Consider the following 22,178-nt stretch of genomic DNA (forward strand, 5'->3'; position numbering starts at 1 on the left):
AGAAAACTAACAATTATCATCATCACTGACAGTTTTCGCCTTTATGATTGAGCTGCCTCTAAACATGAATACTTTTCTTTTGCTTTGGTGCTAAGTCCAACAACCAAGGTTTGCTTTTGTCCCGGTGAAGCTGCTGACGGCCGTTTTGGTGGTTTTTGTTTGTGTAGTATTCACTAATGGAAGCGGGGTGTTTACACCCAAACCACGTAAAGTCTGCTAGCGTGTTTGAGGCGTGTCGCGTGACGTGGTGTAAATGGCTCCAACTCTGGAGAAGTCTCCCCAGAGCGGCGCTGCAGTTACGTTTGAGTGTCCAGAGTCTGTTCTCACCTTTAAAAGTCACAGGTACATTATGTTTTTACACTGGTACAGTTTCTGTGCAGCAGGATGTTTCTGTGACTCATCGTCACAACAACATGTTTCTGGTCTGATTAATCACTTCCCACAGAAGCTGCTGCAAGTCACACACTAATATTAGTGACATCACAGGATCTCATCCTGTTCAGCTAATTATTCACCATGATCGTTGAACTCAGCTCGTGTCTCTGCGACTCCTCAGGTGCTCTGGGAACTGCTCACCTGATTTTAGCCTGTATTTTAAATGAACGCTTGTTGTGACTTGTGATTATTTCACACATTATTATCCTGATTGTGATTTATTTTGTTTTCCAGCCCAAACATGAGAGTCTCGTTCATCGTTTTCTCTGCCCGAGCTGAGGTCCTGCTGCCGCTGACTGGAGACAGGTACTCTATGGGCTTGACAGGCTTTTAATTGATCCTACCTGAACCGCGTTTGACTTTTCTAACCGTATAACCTTGTTCAGGTTTCATTTCTTTTCTTTGCTTGTGAAAAACATCTTGATCTAACGTGTTTTTCTGTTGAAACGCGAAACGTCTGTATTGGATGAAGTATTGAACGTTATTGTTTATGAACTACTGGGGCCACTCAGGAGAAAGGAAGTGTCCAAATGAAAGTAGAAACTCTTGGCTGATGTCATTTCCAGATTAAAGTGAATGTAGAATATTTCAAAAGCACCGTGAGGCAGGAACCTGTCTGTCTGCAGCACCCAGCTGTCTTTCTTCTGTTTTTACTGAGTTAACTGACATTTGACTGACTGTTATGTTTCCTGTGCTGCTGCAGCAGGATCCGCATCAGTCACTCAGACCTCTGATGGGTCTAAAGTGCTTTATTATTGTTTTACTGCTGTAATGCTGATTCCTAAGAGTTCATTTCAGATCCAGATGAAAGTTACAGTAATCTGAAGTCATTCACCCAAAGGATTATGGGTATTGTAGGTCTTGGCGACCTTTCTCCTCCTGAGAGGTTTGTTTGTGTATTTTTTACAACGTTATTTAGTAATTGTGTACTTTGGGAGTTTGGGGTTCATCGTCATATCTTCTGCGGGTTTGGGCCGGTGCAGGTTTTAACAGCGACGCACTCGTTAAGCGAACGGCTGATGGAGTTGGACACAACCTGTAAGAACGAAGCAGGCAACACAACCAGAAGCGATTAAAGCCTCAGCTTTGTTCTGTGTGACTCCTCAGAGCCGATATTGAAAGCGGTCTGATGCGCCTGCGGGATGTGAATCCAGCCGGTGAAACCTACATGCATGAGGGCCTGAAGGAGGTCAGTTTGTCTGGTGCAGCTTTTCCGTAACAGCCTGTGATCTCATCATGTTGTGTTTAAATCCAAAGGCCTCGGTGCAGATTCGGCAGCAGTCCACCAAATCCTCCAGCATCATCCTGGCTCTGACAGACGGGAAGCTTGATCCTTATATTTACGAACTCACCGTGCAGCAGGTGGGGTTTTGCCTCAAATTCCACTCGGTTAGATTTAAATGTACGTGAGTTTTTCATCTCTTCCTTCCGTCCATCCGAGCTGCAGGCCGATGAAGCGAGGAAGTACGGGGCTCGAGTCTACTGTGTGGGTATCAAGGACTTCGACGAGCAGCAGGTAAGGGAGCTTTAGTGTTAATCTGCAGCCACCAAACACGAGCGGGCGTGTGCCCTGCACTCTAGTGTTTATGTTTAAGTCTGTCCATCTGAGTGGAGGCGTGTTCTACCTGCATGAAAAAGTCTCATGGAACAGAATAACATCTAAAACTGCATGATGGGCAAACAAAGGCTTCACTGAGCTGGAATAATGCAATCAGTTACTCACCAAATTAGGAGGTAAATAACATTAAAATGCATCTGTTGCTATTAGAGGATCCTGTGAGGTGCTGACATTAAAGTTTAATGTGATTGTTGTTGTTCAAAAGCGTCAGAAATGACTTTTCCTCGTGTTTATTTCTGCAGAATTTAATCATAATTTAGAGCTGTAGCTGAATTCTTACACTCCAGTCTGTAATTCGTCATTTCTGTTGGAACATGAGCCTGTCCCTGGTAACCAGTGGTAACCGTCCTGCCATCAGCACTTATGAAGTCAAAAACAAAGGCAGTTTTGTGCTGCAATCATTTTTATAGTAGAGCAAAGTGTTTGCCACAGTCATGCCATCTGCTACGTCTCCTCCTGCCCGTGGAACCAGAGGAATGACTGTCAGGAGGAGGAAACGGAAAACCAGCCGTAGCTCTTGTTTACACCACTCTTCCTTCTCAACTACAGCTTGCCGATATTGCGGACTCCAAAAACAACGTGTTTCCTGTCAAAGATGGCTTCCACGCCCTCAAAGGCATCGTAAATTCTGTAAGTGTGTCTTCTCACTCCTTGTTTCTGTGATCAGATAGGTTAAATAGGTCTCCACATTACTTTAGAGGTTGCATTTTTAATGTTGGAGTGTGTTAGGAAGGATGCATGGAAAATCCCAGAGGAACTCACCACTCAGACGTCCTGATGCTTCATCCTGTCTCCAAACACAAGCTGAGCATCAGGATGCTGCAGCAGCTTCACGATGCTTGAGATGAATGAGTTGTAACCCACGTTCAGGTCCAGCCTCCTTACTTTCCACTGGCTTTTAGGCTGAACGCTCGGGTTTGTTTGGTGACATCCTGCTGCAGGACTCAGCTGGGAGGACACAGAGCCAAAGGGCGGGACTCGACTGTGGTGCGTGATGAAGAGAGCCATCAGCTGTGATGTATGTTGCTGCTGGTGTGCTGACGTGGCTGTGAAACCACAAAAACACTAAATAAAGCTGTTGCAGCTTTGAAAACATTACATCCTTTTAATCAGGCTCATTTCTGCTCAGTAGGAACTGAAACTAACCCTCCCAACGTCCGTTTTATGTGTGAGCTCACTTTGTGAGTCTGAAACTGCAGAAAAGTGTAGACGTTTGGATTAGAATTAGAGTTGGTGCATGGTTATGAGTAGGAACAGACGAGCTAATATTTAAACTAATGATCTCCAGATTACAGAAAGACGATGAAGTCCTCTCACGGAACATCAGTGATCAGAGCGTTGGGCTGAGAAGGCAGAAAAACAGTTTCGTTTATTAGATGACGTCACTTTTAGGAGAAGTTATGACTAAATCTTCTCAGGATGAATGTAATAATCAACATTTGTGTTTAGACCGTAATTCATCATTCTATAGTTCCAGTGAGCGGTGTAAACAGGAACCTTGTGGACGCGAGCAAAGCGGAGTGTTTCCGGCTGATCCAGGGATGCTTCCAGCAGCATCCAAACCAAACAACAAGCATTCCTTTCTGATTAGCCAACGTTCCCGACCCGCTCATCCCAGCACTTTGCTGTTGCAGCGCAGCCGTTTGTTGCTTCTGTAACCAGAACGAGAAAACTCAGAGAAAAACTTTTCTCTGCACACCGCAGATCCAGGTCCAGGGCCAAATCCAGGTCCAGGTCCAGCTCCTGATCCAGATCCAGATCCAAATACTGGTCCTGATCCTGATCCAGGTCCACATCCAGGGCCAGATCCAGATCCAGATCCTGATCCAGACCCAGATCCTGATCCAGACCCAGATCCAGATCCGGGGCCAGATCCAGGCCCAGACCCAGGTCCAGATCCAGGGCCAGATCCAGATCCGGGGCCAGATCCAGGCCCAGATCCAGACCCAGACCCAGACCCAGGGCCGGATCCAGATCCTTCCAGAAGGACCTATCAGTTACAACCCATTGAAACTTTTTAGCTTTTGGATTCTGGATCATTGCCAACCCCCCCCCCCCCCCCCCATCTCTCTCTCTCTCACTCTCTCCCCTCCATCTCTGTCTCTCTCTCTGTCTCTCTCTCTCTCTCTGTCTCCCCCCCATCTCTCTCTCTTTCCCTCCATCTGTCTCCCTCCCTCCCCCCCTCTCTCCCTTGTCTATGTCGCACAGAGTCCTCGTTGAGACTTGTCTAATTAGCTCCATTCAATGTGTGGCTTTTAAAGACGTATAATAGTTATTCTGCATTAATAACCAAAAATATTATGTTCTGGTGTAATGTATGGGCGACGGTGGCACAGGAGTTAAGTGCTCTTCCTGTAATCGGAAGGTTGCAGGTTCGAGCCCCTCTTAGTCTGTCGCTGCTGTTGTGTCCTTGGGCAAGACACTTAACCCGCCTGCCTGCTGGTGGGGGTCGGAGGGACCGGTGGTGCCAGTGCCCGGCAGCCTCGCCTCTGTCAGTGCTCCCCAGGGCAGCTGTGGCTACATTGTAGCTCATCCCCACCAGTGTGTGAATGTGTGTGTGAATGGATGAATGACTGGTTGTGTTGTAAAGCGCTTTGGGGGGTCCCAGGACTCTAGAAGGCGCTGTATCAAATACAGGCCATTTACCATTTTATGTAAACAAACACCAAACTCCACATGTTGTTAGAGCCTAAACAACATTCCATTAACCATTTAAAGACCAGAATATGTTCCCCATTCTAAAGTCAGAGCTAATTAGTGTGTGTGTGTTAATCAGCAACAATCCATTTACCTTCAGATAACAAACCATTATGAATGGCTTATTTTTATAAAACTTTAATTTGTGGCCTGCTGATGTTGGAATTACGGCATTAGTAATTATCAGTTAATAAGCACTTAATAATGACTAGTTCAGACTTAGTATTCCACTAATATGCATAGTAATCTGCAGCTAATTAATGGTTAATTTGTGTTCCCTAAACTAAAGTGTTAGCGAACTTTCCTATCGGGTGTAGCAACACATTGGTAGGCCGGCACAGAGGAGAGAACAGCTGAGCAGGAACATTTAACGTAAATCTGACGATTTTACGCAACGTTAGCATTAGAGCTACTCAAAGAAGCTAAAGAAGACAAAACCAAACCGATTCAGGAGACTGACAGCATGCCAACTGCACTGACGCCATCTTTGACAATTCTCTCTCTCTCTCTCTCTCTCTCTCTCTCTCTCTCTCTCTCTCTCTCTCTCTCTCTCTCTCTCTCTCTCTTTTCTTTCTTTCTGTATCTTTCTCACTCTCTCTCTCTCTCTCTCTCTCTCTCTCTCTCTCTTTCTCTCTCTCACTCTCTGTCTCTTTTTCACTTTCTCTCTTGCTTTTAGTCTTTTTCTCTCTTTCTCTCTCTTGCTGTCTCTCTCTCTCTCTGTCTCTAATTTCTCTCTCACTCTCTCGCTTTCTCTCCGTCTCTGTCTCTTTCTCACTCTCTCTTTCTCTCTCGCTCTCTCTCTGTTTCTCGCTCTCTCTCTCTCTCGCTCTCTTTCTGTCTCTTTCTCTCTCGCTTTCTCTCTCTCTCACGCTCTCTCACTCTCTCTCTCACTCTGTCTCTTTCTCTCTCGCTCTCTTTCTGTCTCTTTCTCTCTCGCTTTCTCTCTCTCTCACGCTCTCTCACTCTCTCTCTCACTCTGTCTCTTTCTCTCTCGCTCTCTTTCTGTCTCTTTCTCACTCTCTTTCTGTCTCTCTGTCTCTCTCTTTCTCTCTCTCTCTCACTTTCTCTCTCTCTCACTGTCTCTTTTTCTCTTTCTCTCTTGCTTTGTCTGTGTCTCTAATTTCTCTCTCACTCTCTCGCTTTCTCTCTGTCTCTGTCCCTTTCTCTCTCGCTCTCTCTGTTTCTCTCTCTCTGTCTCTTTCTCTCTCTCTCTCTTTGTCTCTTTCTCTCAAGCTTTCTCTCTCTCTCTCTCTTATCTATCTATCTATCTATCTATCTATCTATCTATCTATCTATCTATCTATCTATCTATCTATCTATCTATCTATCTATCTATCTATCTATCTATCTATCATCTATCTATCTATCTGTCTATCTGTCTGTCTGTCTGTCTGTCTGTCTGTCTGTCTGTCTATCTATCTATCATCTATCATCTATTATCTATCTATCTATCTATCTATCATCTATCATCTATCTATCTATCTATCTATCTATCTATCTATCTATCTATCTATCTATCTATCTATCATCTATCATCTATCATCTATCATCTATCAATCTATCTATCTATCTATCTATCTATCTATCTATCTATCTATCTATCATCTATCTATCTATCATCTATCATCTATCATCTATCTATCTATCATCTATCATCTATCTATCTATCTATCTATCTATCTATCTATCTATCTATCTATCTATCTATCTATCTATCTATCTATCTATCTATCTATCTATCTATCTATCTATCTATCTATCTATCTATCATCTATCTATCATCTATCTATCATCTATCTATCATCTATCTATCATCTATCTATCATCTATCTATCTATCTATCTATTATCTATCTATCTATCTATCATCTATCTATCATCTATCTATCATCTATCTATTATCTATCTATTATCTATCTATCTATCTATCATCTATCTATTATCTATCTATTATCTATCTATCTATCTATCTATCTATCTATCTATCTATCTATCTATCTATCTATCTATCATCTATCTATCTATCATCTATCTATCTATCTATCATCTATCATCTATCTATCATCTATCTGTCTATCTATCTATCTATCTATCTATCATCTATCATCTATCTATCTATCATCTATCATCTATCTATCTATCATCTATCTATCTATCTATCTATCTATCCCCCCCCCCCCCCCCCCCCCCCGTCCGGAAGTGATGAAACTGGCCCAGACTGGGAGCTCTAATCTTGTTATTCAGAACGTTTTTATTTTCTCACATCACCAAAACCATCCAGATCCATTAGATGTACGTGAAACTTTTTCTCTGCAGTTGTTTTGTTTTGTTTGGGGGATCGTTGTCCATCTTTGTGTCTCGTGCTTTTATCAGCAGCTGTCATCCACACCAGCCCTCTCCTCCAGTACCACACCATCATCACTAACAAGGCTACTGTAAACACGTCCGTCTTCCACTCCTCTGATCAAGCTTTTGTCCAACATCAAATGAAAGCTTCACATGTCCTCCACTGCCATTAATATGCTCCCTTTTACTGAGTGTGAACCTGGATTTGCATAGTTTTCCTTTTGTTGATTTATCGAATCTTCGTGTGAAGTGCAGCTGGGTGACAGCGTGCTCACACAGGCCTCTTTATATGATAATGCAACATCCCAGAGGTTTTTAATAGAACTGAGGAACAGTAATAGACTTGCATAATTTCCCCATAAAGGCTGACACAGCTGCTGTTTTACCTCCTGTTCTCCTCACTGCTGATACGCAGCGCTCTCCTTTACCCGCCAGGAGCTGATCAGTAGCGGGACATCTCTCAGGTGTTGCTCCCTGATCTGTTTTCTAAACTTGACAGAGCCAATAACAGTCAGGACTTGATGTATTTATTCAGCTCCTCCAGGGAGTAATGCGCTCATTTAAATGTCTTCTCATCCTCCAGATATTAAAGCGGTCGTGCACAGAAATCCTGAGTGTGGAGCCGTCCAGCGTGTGTGTAAATCGTGAGTGGATCCTTCTCAGTTTGTTCTGTTTAAAACGACTCCACGTCCACCCTACATTCACCAAACTTCCATTCAGACACGCGTTCCTTCCAAACCAGATGTTCCAGATCAATATTCAAGCTGAAAACCTTCCCGAGGCACTTATCTGGTGTTTGTTGACATTCCAGAGTCTTACGACATCGTGGTCAGAGGGAACGGCTTCGCCGTGGGACGTAGCAACATGGACGTCATCTGCAGCTTCATAGTTAATCATCAAACCATCAGTAAGTGGTGCTGCTAGCATAATAAAGCTCCTTCACTCAGATCATGACTTAAAATGGTCACAACAGCAAATCTGGAGCCATTAAAAGTGTTTTCTTGTCTAAACTGCAGACAGATCGTGAACAGAAACATGTCAGCGTTGTTTGTTCTCACATGGAAGTTTCTATTCCTCCTGCAACGCACCTTTAACCCCCCCCAGATGGTCCATGCCCAGCGTGAAAACCATCATTTTCCTGATAGCTCTGACGTTTTTGTTTTGTTGTTGAGTTTTCCAGGGACAGCCATGCTTACGGGGAAAGTCCAGACTCGGTAAACTCTGGGTGATTATGAGCTCATTCACTGCCAGCCGTTTCCTGATCGGTAAAGCCCGTCGCGGCCAGCGTTTCTCACCGTTTTCACAGTTTTTTTTAAGAGAGTCACAGGACGTTGAGTGCAAGGATGATGTCGACGCCAAAACAAAGCAGAGACTCACCTCTTACATCAGGAAGAATCTGCGCGTTTCGAGCGTTATCCGTTCTTTCATAATCCTTGTTGAATTGTGATCGGCAGAAGCTTTTCCGGTTCGCGCCTCCCTTTATTTTTACAGCAGCAGCCCAAAACGATCTCCTAACACATGGATGTTCTGCTTCCTGATCACGTGACGTGTGACGTACGCGGATGAAGATCGGCTTCAGAGCTGAGATGTTTGTTCTCATGGTGCGGGGGCTCGTCCGACGCTCACACAGTAAAAACATGCAAATGACGACTTTAGTCGCCATCGGCAGCGAATGAGTTAATCATGTTCTGACCCAAAGTTTGTCTCTGAACAAGCTAAGGTAAGTAGTTCAGAAGGCTGCTGCAGCTCTCCGTGTGCCCAGTGGCAGACGGACTACAGTAAGGCTGGTTGAAATCCAGAAAATCTGCAGCTGTAACGGATTTGAGATGAAGGTGAGAGAGGAGGCAGATTTATCTTGTTGATGCATTTTTGACATCCTTAAGGCTCTGCAGCTCATGCTCTTAGTTAGGAGTTTGAGTTTGTTCTGGTTATTTGTTCGTAAGGACCAGTGATGGGAATAACGCCGTTTAAAATAACCGCGTTACTTAAAAAAAAAACGAGCAAACTAATGACATGCTGCCTTCTTTTATCAAAACTTCGTTTCTGTAAGGAAACTCATGTGTTAAGCTGCGCGGTGTGTTGAAGTTGTCATCAGCTGATCAGGAGCTAAAGAGGTAGATGTTTTCATCCAAGTGCATCACGGCCCGTGAAGAACGAGGAAGACGTGATGAATAGTCTACGGCTGCAGGTGTGGATCTGCAGCCGTGCCCTTCTTAGCGTGACAGCGGGACGTCCCGAAGGTCCACCTGTTCACCGCTCAGACGTCCTGATCTTCTACCTTCCTAGATCATCCAGCTGAAACCTGTTTCTGATCATGTGTTTAGTCCCGCTGTAACGCTGATGCATCTACTATACCTGTGTGTGTTTACCACCCAGCTTCAGCTCTTCTGTGTTTGGGTCTGACCCAAGTTAGTAAATGTAAGCCCTCCATCAGGCTTGTGCCTCTTCTAGTGTCATTTTAAATGATTTTTATTTATTTATTTAACCGTTACTAGATTAGCAGCAACAGAAATGCTGCTAAAACACACAATTATGTGAAGCTGGAAAATTAAAATGCTGTACAAATTTACATTTATTTCTGTAATTTAACTAGACTGAGAGACCATTTAAAGGCTCGGGAACCTTTACAGGTGTTTCTATTTGCTATTTTAAATGTTAGCTGATTGGGGTCTTGTTAAATATCACACAGTGACCTTTTAATAGTCTAGATTAGTGTAATGTTCCTGTTAGTAGTTCCTCCTGTTAAGTGCTTATTTATTTAAATTATTCAGGTTTATAAAAAACATTTGAACATACATTTTATTATGTTCCAGTCATTAGTCATTTATATTTCACTATTGTAGTAATTTATAGTAAATTAAGTAAGTTTAATTAACCCATTTTTCTCGTATTCTTTAATGAAAAAAGTAAATAAGTAGTTATTTTTCTTGGTAATTAGTTACTTTTATAATCTCTTAACTCAGTTAGTAACTGAGTTACTTTTTTGACAAAGTAATTAGTAACTATAACTAATAACTTTTTTAAAGTAACTTTCCCAACACTGGTAAGGACTCACCTGATGAGTCCTCCAGGCTGTGAGCTGCAAACGCCTCAGACCTGCGTGCTGGGACTTAAGTGTGAAGTTCTGAACGTAAACCCCATCCATCATCTCACAGCTCATCTCTACGGTCTGAATTCAGGAGAAGAAAGGAGGCTATGTGGGTCACTTTGCTCCTTATTTTGAGCTGACGGTCTGTTCCGTTGGAGAAATCCATTTTCAGGAAGCAAACGGGATTTGGCACCAGCAGCCAATCTTTTTAAGCTCTCATTTGGCCGTGGGATCTGTGGAGATCGGCGACTGCCAATGACAACACTTCCATCCTTGACAAGTTATTTTTGATTTCAACATTTCATCTAAACTAAAATACTTGAACATATTTTCTTTTGCTTTTATATAAAAAGTCTCCAATCTGAATGAGGAAGTGGCCACTAGCAGATGTCTTCCTGTTAGTCCTTTCTCAGTTTAGGCTGTCTCACATTCGCCCACTTGGGGCTATTTATTCCCTTATTGGCTTTTGCATGTGTTCGGCCCAGACCTCTCTAACAGTGGGCCACCTTATAATTATGGACACGCGTCATGGCGGCTCTGGAACACGCGCCACATATGTGAAGCAGATGCTACAGTCTCCTCCATCACCAAACCAGTTGGAGCCATGTGCAGAAAAAACAACAACAAAACAAATCAGTTATATGAATAATCTGCGTGTCAACCTGTGATGAACAAAGAGAAATTATAATCCAGTCGGCCATTGTTTAGTTTTTCTGCTCTTCATCAGAGAGATGTATAGAACAATTAATGCAACGCAGGTGAAAGCAGCGATTGTTGTTTAGACACAGCGCAGCAGAATTAACAGGTTGTTGGTTGGATGTTGTTATTTTTGTTGTCTGAGTTCATCCGAGGACGGCTGGCTCGTTGTGCCAATGAGATTAAGAGTCTTTCTGTCTGAATGTGACTAATCTGAGCTGCCGAAATGTTTTGGATACGACTTCTCATGCTTGTAGTTTTATTGCACATGAAAAGATGTTTAAGGGTTTAGTTGGGATTATAAATCTATGATTCTCCTGATCTCAGAGCGGATTATGAAGTCTTGCTTTTGCAACATCTGAATCAAAGGTAAATGTTTTATTTTCAGAAAATTCATTTGGTCCTTCATTATGATATTTTTTTATAATTACTATATTTTTATTACCATTATTGTAGTTGTTTTACTGTTATTACTATCATTATTATTGTTTAGTGTTATTAATAACGTATTTTTCTAATTTATTAACCATTATAATTGTTATTAACATTTAGTTATATAATTTTTATTATAGTAATTATTGTAATACATTTATTTTTATTGTTGTTGTTATACCCAACGAGAGTTTGGTGTTTGTTGTTTTGTTAATAGAAATGTTATTAAGATGATTGACTTTCTGACTTGGTATAAATAAAATGACATCATCTTTTAAGAAAATACTCACAGACCAAACAGAACTGGCCCTGTAGAACACACCTTTTCCCTAAATCATAGTCAAACCACTATGATTTTTGCAGGAATAAATAAACTACCACACAGAAAACGTGAAATGTACGTTTTACATCCTTGAAATTATCATTTAATATTATTTAAAATATTACACAACTCACTCAGCCCAACAAGTCAAACCCCAGCACTTCAGACAAGCTTTTACCACCTAGTTTTAATGTTGTTGTTTTTGTTTTTACATCTTGGTGTTGTTATATATTTATGCAACGTGTGGATCCTGGTATGTTTCCCAGGGCTGTTCAGTATCCTTGGGTGTCAAGAAAAGTGCTTTTAAATAAAACGTATTATTCTTCTTATTATGAAAACCTTTGGAAGAATCAGATTTATTGCTTTTTTCACTGATGTGCAAACTAAAGAGTTAAAACTCCCTCAGGTCTGTTCAGGCCTCGAACTCTGAACCGTTCTGGTCAAATTCACTTGGTTCTGAGTGTTCTTTATAAACACAACCAATGTTGACCTTTGACCTCAACACTTATTTACATTAAACACGCAGATCAACCCCAAAAGACGTTTCCACAAATGGACGAAAGGAACTCTGGTTGCTCTTATTTTTCAGTTTGATCTAAAATAAACATGATGAGGCTGGGTTCATGCACACCGTCTTCTCTGTTCTCTCTAGACCAGAAGCCGAACGTGGTGCGTAACGATTACCTGCTGTGTCCCGCTCCCGTTCTCTATGAAGTTGGACAGTAAGTGCTCACTAGTTTTATTTATGTTTAGGAATAAATGAAATTATCTCTGCAAAATATGCCAACAGCAATTCATCCCAGGTTCAAACGTGTCTGGTTTCTGTGTCAGATGACTCAGATTTGAGTAGTTCAGTTAAAGGGGCCTTACCATGGAACTTTGATCATGTGATAATGTTATCTCCTCATGCAAACAACCACCAAACCCGTTTTTGGCAGCAGGCATGCATTTTCCTGTAGAATTTGGACTTTTACTTTGAAAATTCTGAAAACGCGTGAATGAAAACCACTTGCATCATCAGGCGTTTCTCCTCTCCCTGAAGCTGGTCTGGTCTCGGTTCTGAAACCTGCAAACTTCTGACAGATGACTTCTGCACGGGGACAAAACGGCGCCGTAAAAACATGCGTCCTGTCCAAAAAACAGGCGTAACGCCCGCTCAGGATGTGTGTGTCCGGGGACTCTTGTCCTGTAACGGACTTGGTAGTCCGGTGGTTAGAGCACCACAGCAGGCACTTAAACCACTGGACCACCAAGGCCATACAACAGCAGACTGGCCTACGACGCTGTTCTAGGTGTTGTTTTGTCGGAGTGGGGGTGGGCGGAGCTTCTGTGAACCGAGCCGATTTGTTTCTGGGTATATCTTCAGGCTGACCAAAATACATCACATCTCAATAGTGCCAGCAGTAATGTTTACCATATATCGTGCCTGCCTCTGCTCTCAGAGGTTAAAGGGCACGATCTGGAAGCTTTAACTCAAATCTAATAGAAAATTCATTCATTCATTGGCCTTCAACACAAATCAGCCAGAAAGTTGTTATAAAGGTGTTTTACTTTAGCATTTTGTGTAGATGCAAGATAAAAACTGGACTATGAAAAGAGACGACGCTCTTCCAAGCTCAGGATCCACGTTTGTCGTATTTGGCATAGACCAGAAGAACGCGAGCACGAAGAAAAGCTATGAATATTTATAGTAGGTGTAGAAGCTCGAGTGAAGGGATGCATCCCTGCCCTCATCCTGGCAAGTTAACAAGAAGAGATGTGTTAAATTTTAATGACAGACTTCACAGGAATATAGATTCAATATGTTGTTCTATAAATTTCCTTTTTCCTAAAGCGAGAGCCCACAGACATGCTGGCACAGACACTTCCTGTTCCACCACCACCAGTTGACTTATCCCTTTTTAATTCCTGAGCTTCTGTTTGTTTCTGTTTTCTCTCGAGTCAACACGCTGCTCCTAAGTTCAGACGAGTCGTTCCCATCTCCGCTTTTCCTGCTCCTTTCCCAGACGTCGTCCTTCTGCAAATACACGCCGCCGCCTGAGTCTATAGATGGTTGTATGTTGAAACTGGAGCCCGGATACGAACAAAGCCCTCGATGGTAGAAAACGGTCTACGCCTTTCCTCCTGTGGAGTTATTATCATTGTTTGATTTTGAACGGCTTCTTTTATAATCCCAAACCATAACAGATGATTGCTAAGGCATTCTAGATGGAACAACAGATTTTAATGTCCTTGCTGACCGCAATCCAATCAAAAATGTATGATTATGAGCTCTGCTGGCTCCTGCAGGTCTCTGAGCTCTAAACGAGATTAGGAGATGACTGTTCTGTAACCAAAACCAAGTCCAGCCTCACCTCCGTTAATCCCACCCCCACACGTTTGTTTTTGTCCGAGTCCGACGACAGCGCTGGAGCCAGATGTGCTGATCTGTTGTTTAAACTGAGAAAGGCAGCATTTATTTGTTCTACAGAAGAGAAATGGATAGCAGCTTCAAACTGGTGATGATTTCACAGAGTTACAGTGTTTAGTTGTATGAATTTCTGTTGTTAAAAATGAGGAAACCCAACCGGAAAAGGGTGGCTTGCCAACTCCGGGTCGGGAGAGAGGTCCTACCTCAAGTGGAGGAGTTTAAGTATCTCGGGGTCTTGTTCACGAGTGAGGGTAGGAGGGATCGGAAGATCGACAGGCGGATTGGTTCGGTGTCTGCAGTGATGCGGACGCTGAGCCGATCTGTCGTGGTGAAGAGGGAGCTGAGCCAGAAAGCCAGGCTCTCGATTTACCGGTTGATCTACGTCCCAATCCTCACCTATAGTCATGAGCTTTGGGTAATGACCGAAAGAACGAGATTGCGGATACAAGCGGCCGAAACGAGTTTCCTCCGTAGGGTGGCCGGGCTCAGCCTTAGAGATAGGGTGAGGAGCTCGGGCATTCGGGAAGGACTCGGAGTAGAACCGCTGCTCCTCCCGATCGAAAGGAGTCAGTTGAGGTGGTTTGGGCATCTGGTCAGGATGCCTCCTGGACGCCTCCCTGGGGAGGTGTTTCGGGCATGTCCTGCCGGCAGGAGGCCCCCGGGTCGACCCAGGACACGTTGGAGAAGTTAGATCTCCAATCTGGTCCGGGAACATCTTGGGGTCCTGCCGGAGGAGCTGGTGGAGGTGGCCGCGGAGAGGGCGGTCTGGAGCTCCCTAGTTGGGATGCTGCCCCCGCGACCCGGACCCGGATAAGCGGAGGAAGACGACGACGACGAAATCAGTGATGAATGACCCGCAGTTGTATGGCTCCTTTCAGAGAAAGGACTCCAAAGCGCTTTACACTACAGTGCATCAATCATCCTTATTGTGGTTGTGTGGCTAGTTTAGACCAGACAGATCTCACAAAGCCATAGGTACCAGCCATTTTTAATGATATCGCATAAAAGGACTCCTTTACCTGATTGAGCATTTATTTTTCGTCGAACGGCCGATCTTCCTAGTTAATACAGATCTGTGGGTTTTTTACCTGACCAGAATTAACTAACAAACATTTTTTGAAGGCCCATCAAAAGTGATTCAAGTATAATTAAAGAGACTTTTTTTCATCTCTAATGATCCCAGCTAACCTTTGAATTTAACAGTAGTTGTTCAATACAAGATTACGTTTGTACAATATCGATGTTCTTTCCCGTTTCAATACAAAAGCCACTAAATGGAGCTGCTGGTCAAACTGGAACAATAACCTGAAAACGTTTTCGTTTACATCTTTGAATGTAAACCAAAGAAGTCAAGTTCCCAACATTTCCCCAGTCCATGAACGCACCACAACATTGTTGCTTCTGTATTTTTACATTTGAGGATTAAATAGAAATAAACTATTCAACATCATATTAATTGATCCTACACAGTTCCTTTTGGAATGAATCCGTTTGCATCGTGAATCTCAGCTTCAGTGACTCAGTCATAACAATTACTCCCTGCATTCTGTAAGCCTCCGACCTGCTGGGCGGTGTTTACCGTGACCTGATCGGACCTGCTGCTGATTTCACATCTCCTACATTCGCAAAAGACTGACTTAATTAACTGTTGGCTGCTGAGGCCGGCCTGTTAAGACGTTATCTGGTCTGGGTGGTGAGTAAACACATCTGCTGGAGGGGCTCTAAGAGGATGTGCGACAGATGCAGCCGTTCCCTTTTCCACACTCCCCATTTAAATAATTCACCATGCACAGACAATCCCTGCACCCCGGACCACCTGCATGGAACGCCGGAGCCTGGAAACTTCTGTCTCTGTCCATCTGTCTGCTTCTGCTCCACCACCACTACGTGCATGCAGGAGGCACCTCTAACACAGCTCTACTCATCCGTACAGGAACACCACTGCTCATTCCTTCCCTCTCGTTTGTAGTCGACTGTGGTCCTGGGACCTTCCTGAATGCAAACGCAGTTTGTTTCTGTTCAACCTCACAGACTTGAGTCGCTGGGTAACATATTTCAGAAGCTCAGCCTCATGAGTTTTGATGCTCAGCTGCAGCTTCCTGTCCCACCGGAGGCATCTGAATCCAGCCTCTATGTCCTGGAATCGGGTTCCTCCATTGGTCAGTGAGCTGTGTAGGAGCACTCGTGTTGAAGGCATCATCTGCGCTGACATCTGTGGCTTCAGACAGGAACACGGGCATCTGCTGAAACCCCCCTCATCTTTGTGTATCCCCATTAGGAAACCCAACACACCCCACTGCAGCTCAGCTGACGGGTTAAGTAGCTGCTCTCTTCCTACTGCTTGTCCTCACCTGTGTTTTCACAATATTGATGCATGGCAAGAAACTAACTTAGTGGGAGGCGACACCTGCTTTACAGAGCAGACACTGCGGCTAAAGCTAATGCTGGTTATTGATTTAAGCAGGCTTTCCCTCAGCAACACAAACCCATCTGAAGAACCTGCCGCAAACGTGCTGAAGAACCTGCCGCAGACGTGCTGAAGAACCTGCCGCAGACGTGCTGAAGAACCTGCCGCAGACGTGCTGAAGAACCTGCCGCAAACGTGCTGAAGAACCTGCCGCAGACGTGCTGAAGAACCTGCCGCAGACGTGCTGAAGAACCTGCCGCAGACGTGCTGAAGAACCTGCCGCAGACGTGCTGAAGAACCTGCCGCAAACGTGCTGAAGAACCTGCCGCAGACGTGCTGAAGAACCTGCCGCAGACATGCTGAAGAACCTGCTGCAGACGCGCTGAAGAACCTGCCGCAGACGCGCTGAAGAACCTGCCGCAGACGTGCTGAAGAACCTGCCGCAGACGTGCTGAAGAACCTGCTGCAAGCGTTTATTGTTTTATGTTCAGTTTTTACTACAGATGGATAAGGCTGATCTAGTTAGGGACATTAAGCTGGTCTTCTGTAGGAATGACTGGACCAGCAGCTTTTCAGTTCAGAGTTAATATTCTGAATCTGCCCGTCTGTTTTCAATCTGACTTGTTTTTCTCCCTGTCTCAGTTTAATTTTTCACTAGAGTGCGTGTCACTCTTTCTGAATCAAAGATGTCCCGCTCTGAAGCCCAGCTTCTCATCTGGTCCCCAGGCTGCATGAGACCATTTCCTCCTCATCACCAGAACTTCTGTCAAGCAGATTCATTCAGAGCGATGACTGCTGGCTGCCAAACGACAGGCCTCACATATGCTGCACTGTCAATTATTCAACTTCCTCAATCTTCACGTCTTTATGAGAAGTTTTAAAATCCATTAGCTTCGTTATCATCGGGCCTCTCCAGCTGCACCACATCACCAAAGCTTAGCGTCACACCAGACCTACTTTCTGACGGATTCTGATGGTGAGCCCTGGGAGAAGGTTTTTCCACCTGGGAGCCGAATATTGGTCCGCCTCTGGAAACGTGACTGATCCCTGAGCTCCATGACAATCTGCCCTCTCATCTCTCAGCTATTCAGACATTCCCACCGACCCAACGAGCATCTGCAGAGCTCTCCTTGGTGTCACTTAGTGGCTTTTACTGTAGAAAAGTGAAATGATAGCAAATGTTCTCCTGAATTATTCATCCTTTGTTTTCTAAAACCACTCAGCTGCTTTTTTATTCTTTAGACCTCGAAGTTAAATGTTATTGGCATAGTTGATAATGTAGGACCAGAAACACTCCAGAGAGGATAATTCTGTGAGATGCATCTTTATTCTTACATGAGACCACATTCAACTAATTCTACCTTAAAAAAACACTTTTAGCTGACTTTCCTCATCCGTTTTGGCATTTGTTGTTCTAAAATGACAACACGTCTTTATCTTTGCTGAAAATCTCATGGAGGAAATTGGTTTGAAGCTTTAATTTAAGTTTGAGATAAACCGTGCGCCTGTCTCTGCGCAGGGTTGCAACCAGAGGCAACAAACGGCAAACAGCAGCACAAGTACGTCGGTAGTAAGTCATTGCACGCATCTCAAACTTGTCTGGTTGGGCACAGTTGGCAACCAAAATATGAATAAAATGACCAAAAAAATGGACTGAAAGTACTTGTTTAACGAACATTTCAGTATTCTGTCACAGCCTTGTGCCTCCAGCTCGTGGGCAAAAGTCAGGTCAAGGTCAACTTTATTTAATTCAATAGCACCTTTAATGTTGCTCACGCAGCCCAAGGTGCCATGAAATCAGACATGCTCCAGTAAAACTTATTAAGATTATGCAATAGTTTAAACTGAATCCTATACTGAAGGGGAAGCCAGTGAAGGGAAGCAAGCACCGGAGAGATATGATCACGCCTCCCCATACCTGTTAGCAAACCAGCGGCTGCATTTTGGACCAACTGCAGACGATGCGAGGCGGACCAGGCCATAATAGAGGGAGTTGCAGTAATCCAGCCGACAAGAGATAAACAAATGGATAAGTCGTTCCAGTCGGAGATGTTCAGATAGCGTTCAGCTAATAAGAACTGCAGTTTCATTTTCAAAAACCTCCAAAATCAAACACATTTCAGCAAAACAAAGCAGCTGATGGAAGCTCATGTTACCTTTTGAGGGATATTTAGGCTGAAAGAGTTCATTCATACTTCCATGGATTAATCCCTGAATGAATTAGTTTGTAATACTAAACGTAAAAAGACAGAGCTATACGACTTGTGCCTATGTGCTGGATCAGATTCTGCCTACTCAACACTAACCGGGTAAATTGCTCATTAATGTCTCGGAGAGGAAGAAGGAAGCGCTCCCGCTCACTACGGTTGGGTTGTGGTGCGTTCAGGATGTCCGGCGTTGTCAGGCCAACGGGAAGTGTAACTCGCTTGGGAGCCTTCCTCCTTCACACTGCAGCGTCCGCACCTCCAGCTTGATTAACAACCTGCCCACCATTGTCAGGGATTGAGAGTGTCAGCATAATTAGCCTCCCCCACCCTTAACGCCTCCACTCAGCCACAGGAGCCGGATGACTTTTATGTTTCTGATGAATGCAAACTTTTGTTTATGCGTCTTTAAATTTGGGCTTTTAAAGTCAAAACGAGTTTAAATGTTTGGGTTTGCAGCATCTGGATTTTAAGGATTTGGAAATTCTGACCTTTTTCTGTTGTTTAGTTAAAAATACGTTCTCAACCCTTTACCCTGAAGGTCAACCAGTGTGCAGAACAACTTCCCATCCCCACGTCGTCTTAAAGCATGGCTCTGAGCTAAAACAAATGTTTTTTTGCTTCAGATTGTTATCTTATTACAATATGAGTCCTGAAATAAGTGAATCAAACATGCAGAGAAGAAACAAATCAATAGGTTTTTCATGATGTAAAATTAAAGGGTTAATCATCTGGATCATATGTTTTCGTCTAAACAAATGAAAAGAAAATAAATGTTGTCCCAGTTTCTGAGTCTAAAGCAGCTTTTCTATCCTACAACTTAAGCCAAAGCTCTCCACGCTCCTTCAGTGCTGCACATTTATCCTTTTGTTGCTTTAGAAATGTGTTGTTAGAAGAGACCAGAAAGTCCAGATAAAGCAGATGCCGTGTCTAATATGCTTTCTGACTGAAAAGCAAAGTGAAGCAACAAGAAGTCAGGTGATTAGTCAGAGCTCGTCTCAAGTCTTAATTGTGTGCACTGAAACTCTAATTTCCCTCTGCGATTAATAAAGTACCTTTGAATTGAATTGAATTTAGAAACGCATCTTAAATATTTAGTGCTGCAAACAAGGAAAGGTGCAAAGAAGTCGGTTCAGAATATTTGGGTACGCTGCATAGTAATGGACACTTGGTCTAGTTGCTCATCTGTTTGGAACCACAGGAGGATTGGTGGCCCAGGGCTGTGCCTCAGGCACAATCCACAGCAAAGCAAACGCTCTTGTTATTCTGCAGCCTGGTGTTGAATTCAGGCCTCCCGTGCATGCCACGACCAGCACTCACAATCCCACTCTGCAGGCTTCTTTCTCTCCTTTTCTTTTTTATGTTGGAGGAGGATTTCAAGCGTTTCGCCGGCTCCGCGTCCCGACTTCTCATTAAACCTTCTGTAATTGGATCGGGCATAATAGACATATGGAAATTGCGGTGCCGTTCATCATTAGGCTTTTAATTGTGCCCATTTTGGCCTCTCCATTTCTGCCTGTAAATAAGTCATAGGGGTTCACGAGCCTTGTTACTGCTAGTCAGGTTAGTTCACACACACACACACACGGCTGGAATAATGAGGTTTCCTTCCTTACTTCCTGTTTGACCGCTTACACAGCTCTATTGTCTCCTTTGTCTGTTTTTAATGTGCAACATTTATTTCACTCAAAACTTTCTGTTTGCTTTCACAACAGGATGATGTAACCTTTATTCTAAAAGCAACATTAAATCTGTAAAAGATGATTCTGTGTGGTGTAAATCACCCTTTATGATGTTATCTTTATTCCCTACTAATAACTAAACCATCAACACAGAGACGATCACAACCATGTCCTGCCTCAGAATGATCAAAACAAAGAAGACAGACATGATGCGAGGTTTTATTTAGAGGTGAATGTGAAATAGATTTTCTTCATATTATAAATGAGAACGGTTACTGCACCACTTGTGTGTGTCTTTATTTTACAGGACTATGGATGTTCTTGTCAGCCTGAACAACGGAAAATCATTCATCTCCACCCCCCACTTCATCACCGTTTCCACGTGTGTAAGTCTGAATCACTCCGGGTTTGGTGTTATAGTTGGATGGAAAATGTTTACTTTGAGGTAACCATTCCTAACCAGACAGTTTTGATATGTGTGTAGTCTGATGGATCTGCGGTGGTGATCGTCCTCTTGGTGCTGCTGGCTCTTGTGGCTTTAGCCCTCATGTGGTGGTTCTGGCCTCTCTGCTGCACTGTGGTGAGTCTCAACCAGCATCTTCTTGTTTGGTCAGCCACAGATGGAAGATGACAGCAGATAAATCTGAGTATAAAGAGGGATGGGTGTCACCACCAACCCGCTGAAGGGGAATGCTGTTTAACAGCTGCAGTGGTTCTGCTCTCTGAGAGGAAGTGAAGAAACCACATCCTGTAAATGTGGCTTCATGAGATCAAGTTTAGGTTTGTTCTGAATGAACAACATAGTTTTATACAAACAGATCAGGGATCATCTGAGTGTTTATACAAGTCTAATATCAGGTCTACCCTGGGACAGAAGAGTTTTTCTCTTTTAATCCTATTAAATCTGTTCATACTTAAGCTTAATCTGTGTTCCACAATCCTGTCAATCATTAGGTGTTTTCTTGTTTTTACCACTTTTCCTTGTAGCTAATGTTCTTTGATATGGTCTAAAATGGGTCTTGAACATGCAAACTCTACATTAAAACATACATAGAGAAACTGGACGCCAACTCAACACACGAACAATAGAACACAGAAAGGAGTGCGAGAAAGAAACAAGTCGAAAACACACAAGAGCAGCAAAACAAGAAGCAGAAAGCACAATAAAGAAGTCAGCCGTAACAGATCACTGCACAAGAGAAAACCATGTAATGGACTGGGACAACACAAGGATCATAAACACCGAACAACAGAAATACAAAAGATGGATAAAAGAAGCTATCGAGATAAGGAGACGTGGATGTGGGACCATGAACAGAGACGATGGAGTTTACTTATTAGATTGCGCATGCACTGCATCATTGGAGAGGGGAGAGCGGGCAGCAGAGGGCGACAACGTCCTCTGCTGCCCGCGGATAAACGGAGTAGGAAGTGACGCCACCATCAGCGTCAGCTCTGAGGAAGTTCGCAGCCGCGAACGAAACTGTCAGCAGCAAGGTAAAAAAGAAACCTTTTCTGTGTTTATAATTAAACCAAAAATGCACATAGACTGATTATATCTAGAACGGGGGCAGTAACCAAAGGAAATGCATCTGTAAGTAATTTGGTTGGGATTGGATCTAAAATGCAAGTTGAAGTTTTAGATGAAGCTAATATTTGTGAAATCTCTGAAAGCTCAACTGGATCAAAACGTTCAAACACAGATGAGGTTCTACAGTCACCTCTGATGCTGCCTCGCTTACTGAGGAAGAAGAAATCGCGTTAGGGAGGATGCTAAAGATTTTGTTTCCAATAGAATTAATTTTACTCGTGAAAAATCCCATAAAGTCATTACTGCTGAGG

At 43.4% G+C, this 22,178-nt stretch overlaps 1 protein-coding gene across 3 annotated transcripts in view; it reads left to right on the forward strand.

Annotated features, from left to right (window-relative positions):
* Nucleotides 1–22,178, forward strand: part of antxr2a (ANTXR cell adhesion molecule 2a) — a 99,448-nt gene that overhangs the window by 19,360 nt on the left and 57,910 nt on the right. For all 3 annotated transcript variants that reach the window (XM_054730401.2, XM_070555627.1, XM_070555628.1), the window contains exons 3-12: nt 670–741; nt 1,543–1,624; nt 1,693–1,797; nt 1,883–1,951; nt 2,603–2,683; nt 7,679–7,739; nt 7,907–8,002; nt 12,286–12,355; nt 20,644–20,722; nt 20,821–20,916. In XM_054730401.2, the coding sequence (XP_054586376.1) occupies nt 670–741; nt 1,543–1,624; nt 1,693–1,797; nt 1,883–1,951; nt 2,603–2,683; nt 7,679–7,739; nt 7,907–8,002; nt 12,286–12,355; nt 20,644–20,722; nt 20,821–20,916 (811 nt within the window). The remainder of the gene's footprint in view (nt 1–669; nt 742–1,542; nt 1,625–1,692; nt 1,798–1,882; nt 1,952–2,602; nt 2,684–7,678; nt 7,740–7,906; nt 8,003–12,285; nt 12,356–20,643; nt 20,723–20,820; nt 20,917–22,178) is intronic.

This window comes from Nothobranchius furzeri, chromosome 10 (assembly GCF_043380555.1).
Source record: "Nothobranchius furzeri strain GRZ-AD chromosome 10, NfurGRZ-RIMD1, whole genome shotgun sequence".
Lineage (NCBI taxonomy): Eukaryota > Metazoa > Chordata > Actinopteri > Cyprinodontiformes > Nothobranchiidae > Nothobranchius > Nothobranchius furzeri.